This window comes from Pseudonaja textilis, chromosome 1 (genome assembly GCF_049901715.1).
Source record: "Pseudonaja textilis isolate UNSWEBS1 chromosome 1, rPseTex1.2, whole genome shotgun sequence".
NCBI lineage: Eukaryota > Metazoa > Chordata > Lepidosauria > Squamata > Elapidae > Pseudonaja > Pseudonaja textilis.
Window position 1 is genome coordinate 319,597,950 of NC_141990.1, and position 13,301 is coordinate 319,611,250.

The 13,301-nt window shown below is 52.9% G+C and overlaps 1 protein-coding gene across 1 annotated transcript in view; it reads left to right on the forward strand.

Moving 5' to 3' along the window:
• The window catches only part of SEMA6B (semaphorin 6B), a 212,435-nt gene extending 199,396 nt beyond the window's left edge, over positions 1 to 13,039 (forward strand). The window contains exon 17 of the mRNA XM_087922625.1: positions 5,902 to 13,039. Coding sequence (XP_087778751.1) covers positions 5,902 to 6,887 — 986 coding nt within the window. The 3' untranslated portion in view covers positions 6,888 to 13,039. The remainder of the gene's footprint in view (positions 1 to 5,901) is intronic.
• The last annotated feature ends 262 nt before the right edge of the window (positions 13,040 to 13,301 follow it).

A 13,301-nucleotide genomic window follows, 5' to 3' on the forward strand; every position in this document is an offset into this window, starting at 1 on the left:
GCTCCTGGGAGCAGAAATGGGCCACAAGGGGTGCTGCACCCTCTGCACCCCGTTTTGGGCCTAGTACACCTCCCTGCAGGCTCCTGGGAGCAGAAATGGGCCACAAGGGGCGCTGCACCCCTCTGGACCCCATTTTGGGCCTAGTACGCCTACCTCCCTGCAGGCTCCTGGGAGCAGAAATGGGCCACAAGGGGGCACTGCACCCCTCTGGACCCCATTTTGGGCCTAGTACGCCTACCTCCCTGCAGGCTCCTGGGAGCAGAAATGGGCCACAAGGGGGCACCTCACCCCTTGTACCCCATTTGGGGCCTAGTACACCTCCCTGCAGGCTCCTGGGAGCAGAAATGGGCCACAAGGGGGCGCTGCACCCCTCTGGACCCCATTTTGGGCCTAGTACGCCTGCCTCCCTGCAGGCTCCTGGGAGCAGAAATGGGCCACAAGGGGGCGCCTCACCCCTCTGGACCCCATTTTGGGCCTAGTACGCCTGCCTCCCTGCAGGCTCCTGGGAGCAGAAATGGGCTGCAGGGGGTGCTGCACCCTCTGCACCCCGTTTTGGGCCTAGTGGGCCTCCCTGCAGGCTCCTGGGAGCAGAAATGGGCTGCAGGGGGCGCTGCACCCCTCTGGACCCCATTTTGGGCCTAGTACGCCTACCTCCCTGCAGGCTCCTGGGAGCAGAAATGGGCCACAAGGGGGCGCTGCACCCTCTGGACCCCATTTTGGGCCTAGTACGCCTACCTCCCTGCAGCCTCCTGGGAGCAGAAATGGGCCACAAGGGGGCGCTGCACCCCTTGTACCCCATTTGGGCCTAGTACGCCTACCTCCCTGCAGCCTCCTGGGAGCAGAAATGGGCCACAAGGGGCGCTGCACCCCTCTGGACCCCATTTTGGGCCTAGTACGCCTACCTCCCTGCAGCCTCCTGGGAGCAGAAATGGGCCACAGAGGGCACTGCACCCTCTGCACCCCATTTTGGGCCTAGTACGCCTACCTCCCTGCAGGCTCCTGGGAGCAGAAATGGGCTGCAGCGGGTGCTGCACCCCTCTGCACCCCGTTTTGGGCCTAGTGGGCCTCCCTGCAGCCTCCTGGGAGCAGAAATGGGCCACAAGGGGGCGCTGCACCCCTCTGGACCCCATTTTCGGCCTAGTACGTCTGCCTCCCTGCAGGCTCCTGGGAGCAGAAATGGGCTGCAGGGGGTGCTGCACCCTCTGCACCCCGTTTTGGGCCTAGTGGGCCTCCCTGCAGCCTCCTGGGAGCAGAAATGGGCCACAAGGGGGCGCTGCACCCCTCTGCACCCCATTTTGGGCCTAGTACGTCTGCTTCCCTGCAGGCTCCTGGGAGTAGAAATGGGCCGCAGGGGGTGCTGCACCCCTCTGCACCCCATTTTGGGCCTAGTGGGCCTCCCTGCAGGCTCCTGGGAGCAGAAATGGGCCACAAGGGGGCGCTGCACCCTCTGCACCCCATTTTGGGCCTAGTGGGCCTCCCTGCAGCCTCCTGGGAGCAGAAATGGGCTGCAGGGGGTGCTGCACCCCTCTGCACCCCGTTTTGGGCCTAGTGGGCCTCCCTGCAGCCTCCTGGGAGCAGAAATGGGCTGCAGGGGGTGCTGCACCCTCTGCACCCCATTTTGGGCCTAGTGGGCCTCCCTGCAGCCTCCTGGGAGCAGAAATGGGCCACAAGGGGGTGCTGCACCCCTCTGCACCCCATTTTGGGCCTAGTGGGCCTCCCTGCAGCCTCCTGGGAGCAGAAATGGGCCACAAGGGGCGCTGCACCCCTCTGCACCCCATTTTGGGCCTAGTACATCTGCCTCCCTGCAGGCTCCTGGGAGTAGAAATGGGCCGCAGGGGGTGCTGCACCCCTCTGCACCCCATTTTGGGCCTAGTACACCTACCTCCCTGCAGGCTCCTGGGAGCAGAAATGGGCCACAAGGGGTGCTGCACCCTCTGCACCCCATTTTGGGCCTAGTGGGCCTCCCTGCAGCCTCCTGGGAGCAGAAATGGGCCACAAGGGGCGCTGCACCCTCTGCACCCCATTTTGGGCCTAGTGGGCCTCCCTGCAGCCTCCTGGGAGCAGAAATGGGCTGCAGGGGGTGCTGCACCCTCTGCACCCCGTTTTGGGCCTAGTGGGCCTCCCTGCAGCCTCCTGGGAGCAGAAATGGGCTGCAGGGGGTGCTGCACCCCTCTGCACCCCGTTTTGGGCCTAGTGGGCCTCCCTGCAGCCTCCTGGGAGCAGAAATGGGCTGCAGGGGGTGCTGCACCCTCTGCACCCCATTTTGGGCCTAGTGGGCCTCCCTGCAGCCTCCTGGGAGCAGAAATGGGCCACAAGGGGCGCTGCACCCCTCTGCACCCCATTTTGGACTTAGTACGCCTACCTCCCTGCAGCCTCCTGGGAGCAGAAATGGGCCACAAGGGGGCGCTGCACCCCTCTGCACCCCATTTTGGGCCTAGTACATCTGCCTCCCTGCAGGCTCCTGGGAGCAGAAATGGGCCACAAGGGGCGCTGCACCCCTGTACCCCATTTGGGGCCTAGTACGTCTGCCTCCCTGCAGCCTCCTGGGAGCAGAAATGGGCCCCAGGGGGTGCTGCACCCCTCTGCACCCCATTTTGGGCCTAGTCGTCTGCCTCCCTGCAGGCTCCTGGGAGCAGAAATGGGCCCCAGGGGGTGCTGCACCCCTCTGCACCCCATTTGGGGCCTAGTGCGCCTACCTCCCTGCAGCCTCCTGGGAGCAGAAATGGGCCCCAGGGGGTGCTGCACCCCTCTGCACCCCATTTTGGGCCTAGTACGTCTGCCTCCCTGCAGGCTCCTGGGAGCAGAAATGGGCCACAAGGGGGCGCTGCACGCCTCTGCACCCCATTTGGGCCTAGTGGGCCTCCTGCAGCCTCCTGGGAGCAGAAATGGGCCACAAGGGCGCTGCACCCTCTGCACCCCATTTTGGACTTAGTACGCCTACCTCCCTGCAGCCTCCTGGGAGCAGAAATGGGCCACAAGGGGCGCTGCACCCCTCTGCACCCCATTTTGGGCCTAGTACATCTGCCTCCCTGCAGGCTCCTGGGAGCAGAAATGGGCCACAAGGGGGCGCTGCACCCTTGTACCCCATTTGGGGCCTAGTACGCCTACCTCCCTGCAGCCTCCTGGGAGCAGAAATGGGCCCCAGGGGGTGCTGCACCCCTCTGCACCCCATTTTGGGCCTAGTGGGCCTCCCTGCAGCCTCCTGGGAGCAGAAATGGGCCGCAGGGGGCGCTGCACCCCTCTGCACCCCATTTTGGGCCTAGTGGGCTTCTCTGCAGCCTCCTGGGAGCAGAAATCGGCCACAAGGGGTGCTGCACACCTCTGCACCCCATTTGGGCCTAGTGGGCTTCTCTGCAGCCTCCTGGGAGCAGAAATCGGCCACAAGGGGTGCTGCACACCTCTGCACCCCATTTTGGGCCTAGTGGGCCTCTCTGCAACCTCCTGGGAGCAGAAATGGGCTGTGAGCTGAACAAGGAGAGATTCAACCTGGAAACAAGGAGAAACTTTCTGACAGGGAGAACAATCAACCCATGGAACAGAAGTTGCTCTCGGAAGTTGTGGGAGTTACAACACTTGAGACTTTCAAGAAGAGACTGGACGGCCATTTGTCAGAAATGGCGTAGGGTCTCCCTCTTGGGCAGGGGGTTGGACTAGATGACCTATAAGGTCCCTTCCAACTCTGATTATCTGTTATCTGTTAAAAACACTGGCTGGCAAACAATATTAAAAAATAAATAAAACTACAGATAGTCCTTGATTTTACAACCGTTTGTTTAGTGTCTGTTCAAAGTTAGAACAGCACTAAAATAAGTGACTTACAATTTGTTTTTCTCACTGAATGACCATTGCAGCTTCCCCCATGGTCACACGATCAAAAATTCAGATACTTGGCTACTGACCATATTTACGACGGATTGCAATGTCCTGGCGGGGGGGGCATGATCCCCTTTTGCGACGAGCAAAGTCAACGGGGAAATCCAGATTCGTTTAAAGAGCCTGTGACAAAATTAACAACTGAAGTGATTCCCTTAACAAACGTGGCAAAAGAGGTTGTAAAATGGGGCAAAATTCACTTAAAACGTCTCACTTAGCAACCTACATTTCGGGCTCAATTGTGGTCATACGTTGAGGACTATCTGTATGTAAATAAAATACTAGCAAAGTCGTATTTGTTCCCCAAAATTGTTAGGCTATGTTTGTCAGTCGTACCTCAGCCCATTTTATTTCACTTTATTTCTATTGATTTTATTTTAATTCCATTTATTTTAATGAAGAGGAGGACTAGGGGGGGGTGATATGACGATTATCTTTCCATATGAGAGGGGTCATCGTAGAGACGAAGGGAGTTGATCCATTCTATAAAGCACCTGAAGGCAAGGTCATAAAAGAGGGATCAAACCTAGAACTAAGGAAAATTTTCTTCACAGTGACGACAGTTCATCAGTGGAACTGCTTGGCACCAGAAGTTGTGGGTGCTCCACCACTGAAGGCTTTTAGGAAGAGATTGGGCAGCCACTTGTCAGAATAGAATGGAAAGGAAAGAGGAGAATAGAGAGAGAAAGAGAAAAGGGAGAATAAAATAGAATAGAGATGGAATAGAAATAGAAATAGAAATAGAATAGAATAGAATAGAATAGAATAGAATAGAATAGAATAGAATAGAATAGGATAGGATATAGGATAATATGGAAATAGAATAGAATAGAATATAGGATAATATGGAAATAGAATAGAATAGAATAGAATAGAATAGAATAGAATAGAATTCTTTATTGGCCAAGTGTGATTGGACACACAAGGAATTTGTCTTTAGTGCAAATGCTCCGGGTGCACATAAAAGAAAAGAGACATTCGCCGAGAGTCAAGAAGCATCAGGTACAACGCTTAATAATAGTCATAGGGTATAAATAATAGGGTATAAATAAGCAATCAAATCATACTAGGAAACCGTCAATATAGATCATAAAGATACAAGCAACAGGGTTACAGTCCTACAGTCCCAAGTGGGAGGGGAAGGGTGATAAGGAGTGATGAGAAGGTTAATAGTAATAGTAATGCAGGCTTTGTAAATAGTTGGACAGTGTTGAGGGAATTATTTGTTTAGCAGAGTGATGGCATTCGGGGAAAAGCTGTCCTTGTGTCTAGTTGTTCTGGTGTGCAGGGCTCCATAGCCTCGTTTTGAGGAAAAGAGTTGAAACAGTTTATGTCCGGGATGTGAGGGGTCTGTAGATATTTTCACAGCCCTCCTTTTGACTCGTGCAGTATACAGGTCCACAATGGAAGGCAGGTTGGTAGCCATTGTTTTTTCTGCAGTCCTAATTACCCTCTGGAGTCTGTGTCTGTCCTGTTGGGTTGCAGAACCAAACCAGACAGTCATGGAGGTGCAGATGACAGACTCCATGATTCCTCTGTAGAACTGGATCAGCAGTTCCTTGGACAGTTTGAGCTTCCTGAGTTGGTGCAGAAAGAACATTCTTTGTTGTGCTTTTCTGATGGCTTTTTTGATGTTAAGTGTCTATTTTAAGTCATGTGATATAATAGATCCTAGAAACGTGAAGGTCTCTATTGTTGATGCTGTGTTGTCCAGTATTGTAAGAAGTGTTAGTATGGGAGGGTTTCTCTTTAAAATCTACCACCATTTCTACGGTTTTGAGTGTGTTCAGTTCCAGATTGTTCGGGTAAACTCACCAATATCTCCTGAAACCAGAAAAAGGAACTAGAAATTGATTCCATTGCTCCAAAATGAATATTGGCAGTGCTCCATAGCGTCGTTTTGAGGGAAGGAGTTGAACCAGTTTATGTCCGGGATGTGAGGGGTCTGTAAGGATTCTTGAGCAATGGGTCAGAGTAGAAGACCTCCAAGGCCCCTTCCAACCCTGTTATTCTTTGTTATTCCTACAGGCCTGCTGACGGAAAGCTTTGTGGATGAACCCAACGGGTTGGTGTCCGTCAACTTGCTGGTCATCTCTTCGGTGGCTGCCTTCGTCATCGGAGCGGTGATCTCGGGCTTTAGCGTGTGCTGGTTCATCGGGCATCGAGACCGTAAGGAACTGGCCCGCCGGAGAGACAAGGAGAACATCCTTGCGCATGGAGAATCCGTGGTCAGTGTCAGCCGGCTGGGAGATCGACGCACCCGGGGACCTGGCAGCCAACCGGAGAACTTGTTGGCTCCGCTCATGCAGAACGGGTGGCCCAAAGGATTGATTAAGATGGGCCAACATGACCTTGATTCAGGGGTACTCCCCACCCCGGAGCAGACCCCCTTGCAGCAAAAGCGGTACCCCAAGCCGTGCAGCTGGGAGTACAGCCACAATCTCATTAACGCTTCTCTGCGCGGCGGAGAGCCGCCATCCTCGGTTATCCTTCTTCACGCGGGACACACCCCAGTGCCGTCGCACCTGAGCTCCGGACGAGTCATCCCCATTTCCTGCCACTCCGTGTTGATGGACCAAGAACTGGACAGCGAGGGAGCAGACCTCTCGCTAGACATGCGCTATCTCCCGGTGAGCGGTGGTGAGGGACCGAGGGGTATCCAATCCCAGCCAGGCCCGCTGGTGCATCGACCTTGCGGGACTCGGAGCTCGTACGGCAGCGAGCTGCCGATCACGCCGCACGACAGCCCCGATCGTCGGCGGGTGGTATCCGCTCCGACCGGGGACACGGGCAATCAGTGGAATCCCGAAAAGCTGAACTTTAATAGCAACAGCACGGGCAACAAGGGAAGTGCTCACCTGAGGCGCACCCACACGTTCAACAGTGGGGAAGGTCAGGCCCCCCACGCCCGAGCCCAGCGGACATCGACGCCGGGACCCCATCACACCCTCACAGACTACAGTCATCTCTTGAAATACAGTGGCGCCGAACGGACTCCATCTTCGGTCAAATAGGGCTGGTCAGGGGTGTGTGGCTTGGCTTGGCAACCTTCTTCCTCACACGAGGGGTGGGGGTTTTTGCTGCAGAGAGGAAGAGGAGAAGGAGGAGGAGGAGGAAGAGGAGGAGGAGGAAGAGCAAAGCAGGAAAACAACAGTGAGAGATGCTTGATTCCCTCCCCCGCCCCCCAGTAAGTGGCTTGGAAGGACCGGAATGCCCCACTTCCCAAAGCGTTCCAGATCTGCGCGAGATACAACAAAAAAAAGGAGGTTCTTTTCTTCGTGTGTGCGTGTGTGTGTTTTTGGGGTTCTCTTCATCCTGGCGCTTCCTCATTGGATACTTCCTTGCCTTTGCAAAACTCCTCCTCCTCCCTGAGGGGATGGGCAGGCAGGGGGCGCTGCCAGCCACCCATCCGCGAGTGAGCAAAGTTACTCTCAGTAAGTCAGGAAGGAACAGCGATCGTGGAACGAGTTGCAACGATTATCTGCTGCTAAAAAAAATAATAATAATAAGGAATGGGAAGGTTGCACAAAGCATTGGGGGGGGTGGCCCCCTCGTTTCTTTACTCATTCTCCCCCCCACCCCTCTTTTTAATTTAGTTTTTGGCTCCCGAAGGGCGGGGGAGGTTCTGTCTCGGACTGTGAAAGGACTCTCCAAAAATTACCATTGTCGGTTTCGGTTTATTTTTTCCTCTTCCTGTTTTGTTTTGGGGTTATTTTTTTTTATTTTTGCGTGGTTCCCCTGGGTTCCACGCACGCCAACACACACAGATGTGAACCGCTCATCCTGAGCTCCTGCAGGGCTGCTGTTCTTCTTTAAGAACAAGAACTTTCGGGGGTGGGGGGAAGAGACCCCAAGTCCCCTTCTCCTTGGTGCTACACGTGAGTCCCACCACAGCAAAAGTTGTACTCGGATCACCCCCGGCTCTGAGCGCCGAATGCCTGAGTGTTCCACGGTGGGCGGGAAGGCTGATTGTGATGGGTGGGAAGTCGGTCAAGCTGGAAAATTTCACCCTAGCTTTCAGCGGTCCAGGCTGGGCCCCACCCTGGAGAGGGTTTCTAGCTTTTTACAATAGCGTTTCTTACCAAGTCCCTCGGTTTGCGTTTGCACAACATGCTGAAGCTCTGCCAATTCCCTAACTTTTAAGAGAACGAAATTCCGGGTTTGCCCCACAGACGGAAAGTAAACGAGGCCACTCCATTTTAACTGAGTGTGTTACGGCAAACCTTTTAGAAGGCAGGGGCCGGTTTGGACGGATTAGAGCAAGCTGTATGTTGAATGGGGCTTATCAAATTATAAAGCGAGGCGGTGGAAGTACAACTGATTTCATTCCGGGTTTTCCAAGGACTGTGACACTTTGACAAGCCCTTTGCTGAGCCCAGCTAGTGATACAGGCGCAGGGCTGTCGGAAGGGGAGGTTGCACGCAGTTCCTTGTCCTGCCTCTGCAAAATCCATGACAGTTCCACGCCATCAGTGGAAGTTCTGTATACACGCCGTGGAAGGGCGTTCATGGAAGTGCCGTGCATTTCATCAAAAGTTCCACGCCATCGGTGGAAGTTCTATGCGCTGTGAAAGTGCTACGTCCTCCCGGAAAGTGCTGTGCGATTCACGGACGTCCCGTGCGCTCTGTGGACGTTCCGTAAGGCCCACGGAAGCTCTGTTGCGCCCTGCGAAAGTTCTGCGCACTTTTATGGAAGGACCATACACTCCATAGAAGTTCTGTCTAATCCATGGAGGTTCTGAGCACTCCGTGGGAGTCCCATGACTGTGACATGGATGGGGTGGTTTGAGGATGTCCTGTAAAACTCTTGTCAGAGTTCCGTGCGCTCTGCGGAAGTCCCACACTTCCCGTGGAAACGCTGTGTACCCCATGGCAATTCCACAGACTCCGTGGAAGGTCTATGCACTCCATGGCGGTTTTGTGCACTCCGTGGCAATTCCATACACTCCGTGGAAGTCCCGAGGAGACTAGACCTCGCTTCCACGGAGCTCCTTGGGCCCCCAACATTGTCTTCTCTCAAGTTCTTCCATCTTCATTCTTAGATGATTTTTTTTAAGGAGATCTTGGCTACACACGGTAGAAGTGATGTGCAGAACCAAGGCAGAAGATAAACGACCTGCTCTTGACAGCCAAGAGGTTTTTGCGCCCCATACAGCACAGTGGACAAGTGTCCTCTTTCTTCCAGGGAAGGCCGCTCGGGTCATTCGCACCCCTTGCTTAATCATTCACGGGGCTTAACCCAGGGTGCATCCGAACCTCCCGAAGGGAATATGGAGGCATGGACTTCACGTGACATAGTTGGACGAGGACGGAAACCCTCGCCCTGCCGCTCTGGTACCTCCCAAACCTCCGCTTGCTAAGCCCCCTGCCCTAATTCTCGAAGTACACCCCCCATTTCTTTCTCATTTGCAGGTGCATACATCATGTACGAGAAAGAAACCCGGCATACGACCCCAACAGAGCCCAAAATGTCTGCGGTTTGGTTGAGACATTTGTTCAGTGACTTTTGGTCCATTTTCTGACCTTTCTTGCCACCTGTCAGGGCTCTGACAATCCACCCTCATTCAAATCATAAGTCTCTGGCCGCATCTCTCAGAGTAAAAATAAATAAAAATGATTTATTAGGAAGTGACCATGTCGGTGTGACCTGGGTGCAGCCGACACTAAGACACATCATTCATTTCCCCCTTGACCCTGGTTTTCCTCCCACCCCCCTGGATGTATATTCTCCAATGGGACGCATCCATAGCCAAGAGTCATCTATCATGCTCTCCAGTAATAATCTTGCGCGCCAACAGCTTTGGCTGCCTAGCAATTATCTGAAGCATTTAAGGAATGCACTGCTTCCCCCCCACACACACACTCCCTTTCTGCCGGCAACTAAAAAGACCAAAGAAGCATTTTTTTTGTTGTTGACACCACCGTTGTGAAGCGAATCGCCGCAGCTGAGAAGTTAGTAACTCAGTCATTAAGTGAATCTGGTTTGCCCCCATTGACTTGGCCTGTCAGAAGGTTGCAAAAAGGGAAATCGTGTGACCCCTGGGACACTGCGGCCATCATACTTATGAGTCAGTTGCCGGGCGTTGAAATTTTGAACGCGTGGCCATGGGGAGGTAGCCATGGTTGGAAAGTGTGAAAAAGTAGCTGTAAGTCAACTTTTTGCAGCGCCGTTGTAACTTGGAATGGTCACTGAACGAACTGCCGTAAGCGGAGGACTACCTGTTCGAGAGTTGTTCAAACATCACTGTACCCAAATCTCAGGTTCTATCTGCTATCAACCATGGCTGGAAGAGCCCTAAGGCAGAATTTCTCAACTTGACTGACTTTAAAAGGAGTGGACTTCAACTCCCAGAATCCCCCAGCCAGCCTGCCTTGAAACAACCATAGAGAATTAAAGGAGCGGCCCTTATATCGAGAGTCCTTGACTTACAACAGTTCACTTAGTGACAGTTAGAAGTTACAACTGCACTGGACAAAGTGACTTAGGGCTGTTTCTCCACGCTTATGACCATGGCAGCATCCCGACAGTTACATGATTGACGTGCGGTGTGCTTGGACAACGGACTCACAGTTACGACGGTCTCAGTGTTCCCCCTTTTGCGAACTTCTGACGAGCAAAGTCAAGGGCGAGGAACCCGATTCACTTAATGACCATCTTACGAATTTAACCACTGCTGTGATTCAGTTTACGGCAAGAAAAGTCATAAAAGGGGACCAAACTTGACAAATGTATCACTGAGAAAACCTAAATTTTTGGGTTCAATTGCAGCCGTACATTGAGGGCTACCTGAATATCCGTTCAGGCTGGTTTAGGACTTGGAGATGGTGTGAATTTAGCCGTTCCCTCCTCAACAGCCCCCCCAGCCTTTGCTAACACAACCTCACAGTTTTGGTGGATGCAAAGTTGTTTTCGCACAGCTATATCCGTTTGTCATTTCTGACAATCATCCCGGGAACTGCACAACGGAAGGCGCAATCTTTCCATGCTCACTTGTAAACCAAGGTTCCTCCTACCTCAGCAACTTTAAGACTTCACCACCTTTCAAGTTGCTAAAATTTCAGCAACATAGCTCTAAACGCCGACGGAAGGGATTCAAACCAACTTGGCAGGACTTGTGGTTCCACCACTGTGCGCCTGAGGGGGGCTCCTTGAAACTTCCATGTCTCAGGGCAGTGTATCACCGCAAAGGAACAGCTGGGGATGGGAATGGCACAGCTTGGCACAGCCAACTTATCATGGCCAACTCCAGTGATGGGATTCAGCCGGTTTGCACCGGTTCCTAAGAACCGGTTGTTAACTTTCTGAGCAGTTTGGTGATCTGGCTGTTGGAAGAAATCATTAGGACAGAGAGAACCGGTTGTTAAATTATTTGAATCCCACCACTGGCCCAACTCGCCGCGGGGACAATTCACCGCGGGACAATTTAACAATTCTATGTAACGATTTAAAATAAAATTTAAAAATTATGTTAAATTTTGCCATTTACATCGTCAGGATTCCGGCACTTCACCCCGTTTAAATCATGAGTCTCAAGCCAAACTTCCAAAAGGATTTATTGGGAGTTAAAAGGTCCGGCACTGCCTGGGTGTAGCTGACTGTGAGACACATAATTCATTGTCACCCTTGACCCTGGTTTTCCCCCACCCCCTGAGTGTATCCTAATTCATATCCTCCAATGGGACACCTCCATAGCCCAGAGTCATCAGTCATGTTCTCCAGTTAGAATTTTGTGCGGTAGAAATTTCGGTCACCTAGTTAACTATCTTCGAAAGCACTTCCAGTTTTGCAAGCTATGGGACTGGTCCTCCCTCCCTTCCTGTTGGCAACTCCAAAAAAGACCATAGAAATATTTTATGAGTTGACGTACATTTCATTCTGTCCGTCCTTTTCCATCCTTTCTTTAATCCACCATTTCTTTGATATTAGTGTCACTCTTGCAGTGAGTTGTCCGGCGAGTTGGCAGTGTCGGCGAGTTAGCCGTGGTATGAGTTGGCCAAGGCAAATTGTCATTACACCAGGGGTGTCAAACTCAAGGCCCGTGGCCTACAGGGCGCTTAGATCTGGCCCGGCGGGGTTGCCCTGGAAATGGAAGGACCAGCCCACGGTGCCTCTGCCAGCAAAAACGAAACTCGAGAGGGGATTGCAGAAGGCCGCGTAGCCAAAAACAGAGCTCGGGAGCCTGTTTTTGCCGGCAGACTGCTCAGGCCACCCCAGGCACCTCCAACACAAGTGATGTAGGGCTGGCCACATCCACCACCACCCCCAAAGTCAAACACAACCCTGATTTGACCCTCAATGAAAGGGAGTTTGACACCTCTGTCATAGACCCTCGAGGGATGGCAGATATATGGGTGGTCTTGTACCTTTCACCCTCCCACCCATCCTTGGTGAGTTTCCTACCAGGGCATCCGATGGGCCGCTGTAAGAATGGGATTTATCCAGTGGTGGGATTCAAACAATTTTACGACTGGTTATGTGGGTGTGGCTTGGTGGGCATGCCAGGGAAAGGATATACTGCAAAAAAAACCAACCACCATTCCCTGCCCACCCCACTAGCCTGCTTTCCAGCTCCGTTCTCCTGTTCAGGGCAACAAAAGAAGATCCAGCTGATCCGCTGGAAGAGAAGAAATGGGGTTGTCGGGGCCGGTCAGAGGTGGGATTTTCCGGGTCTCCGAACTACTCAATATTTCCACTACCGGTTCTCCAGAACTGGCAGAATACCGTCTCTGGATTGATCGTATCTATTTTAAGAACTTCGGTTTTGGGTAAACGGAAGGAAGTCATTTTTCGGAGGTGGGTGGGAGCAGATTAACTTGGTGGAAATCGGGCAGGGATAAGCATCGTGCTCCAGGATTTCATGTTTGATGGAAGGGGTGATTGCAGCCCTATGTTGGGGTTGGGGCTGACCCTGAATTTTTCTCCCCCTTCCTTGGGCAAATGCCTCTTCCCCATGGAGACGAGAAAGCACACTGTATATATAAAGTGTGAGGCGCATGTGGCCTTGGGGGAAGGGGGGGGTCTCGTGGAATGCAAATTCTCCCACCGCCCTCCAACCAACCCGGTCATTTTTCATCTTTGTGTTCCTGCATGCAATAGCAGTAACCGGTTCTCTGTATCACTCGAGAGAACAAGATTTCCCTTCCAATAAACCTTGTTTACAACAGCTTGTCTGGTAGCATCCTTTCTGCGTCCACTTTCGGCCCCCACGATGCAAAGAAGATGCTGAGAAATCGTGCAGAGAAGAACAACCAAGTTGATTAGGAGGCTGGAGGCTAAAAACATAAGAACAGTTCACGGGCTGTCGTGCCCTTGTTGGAGTCTGATTTTGAGGGGGAGATGGAGCAACGGACAGGAAGTGGAAGTGTGGATCTGGTGGCTGTGGAAGAAATGGGGAAAGGGCACAGTCCGGCTGGACATTCAGAGGAAGA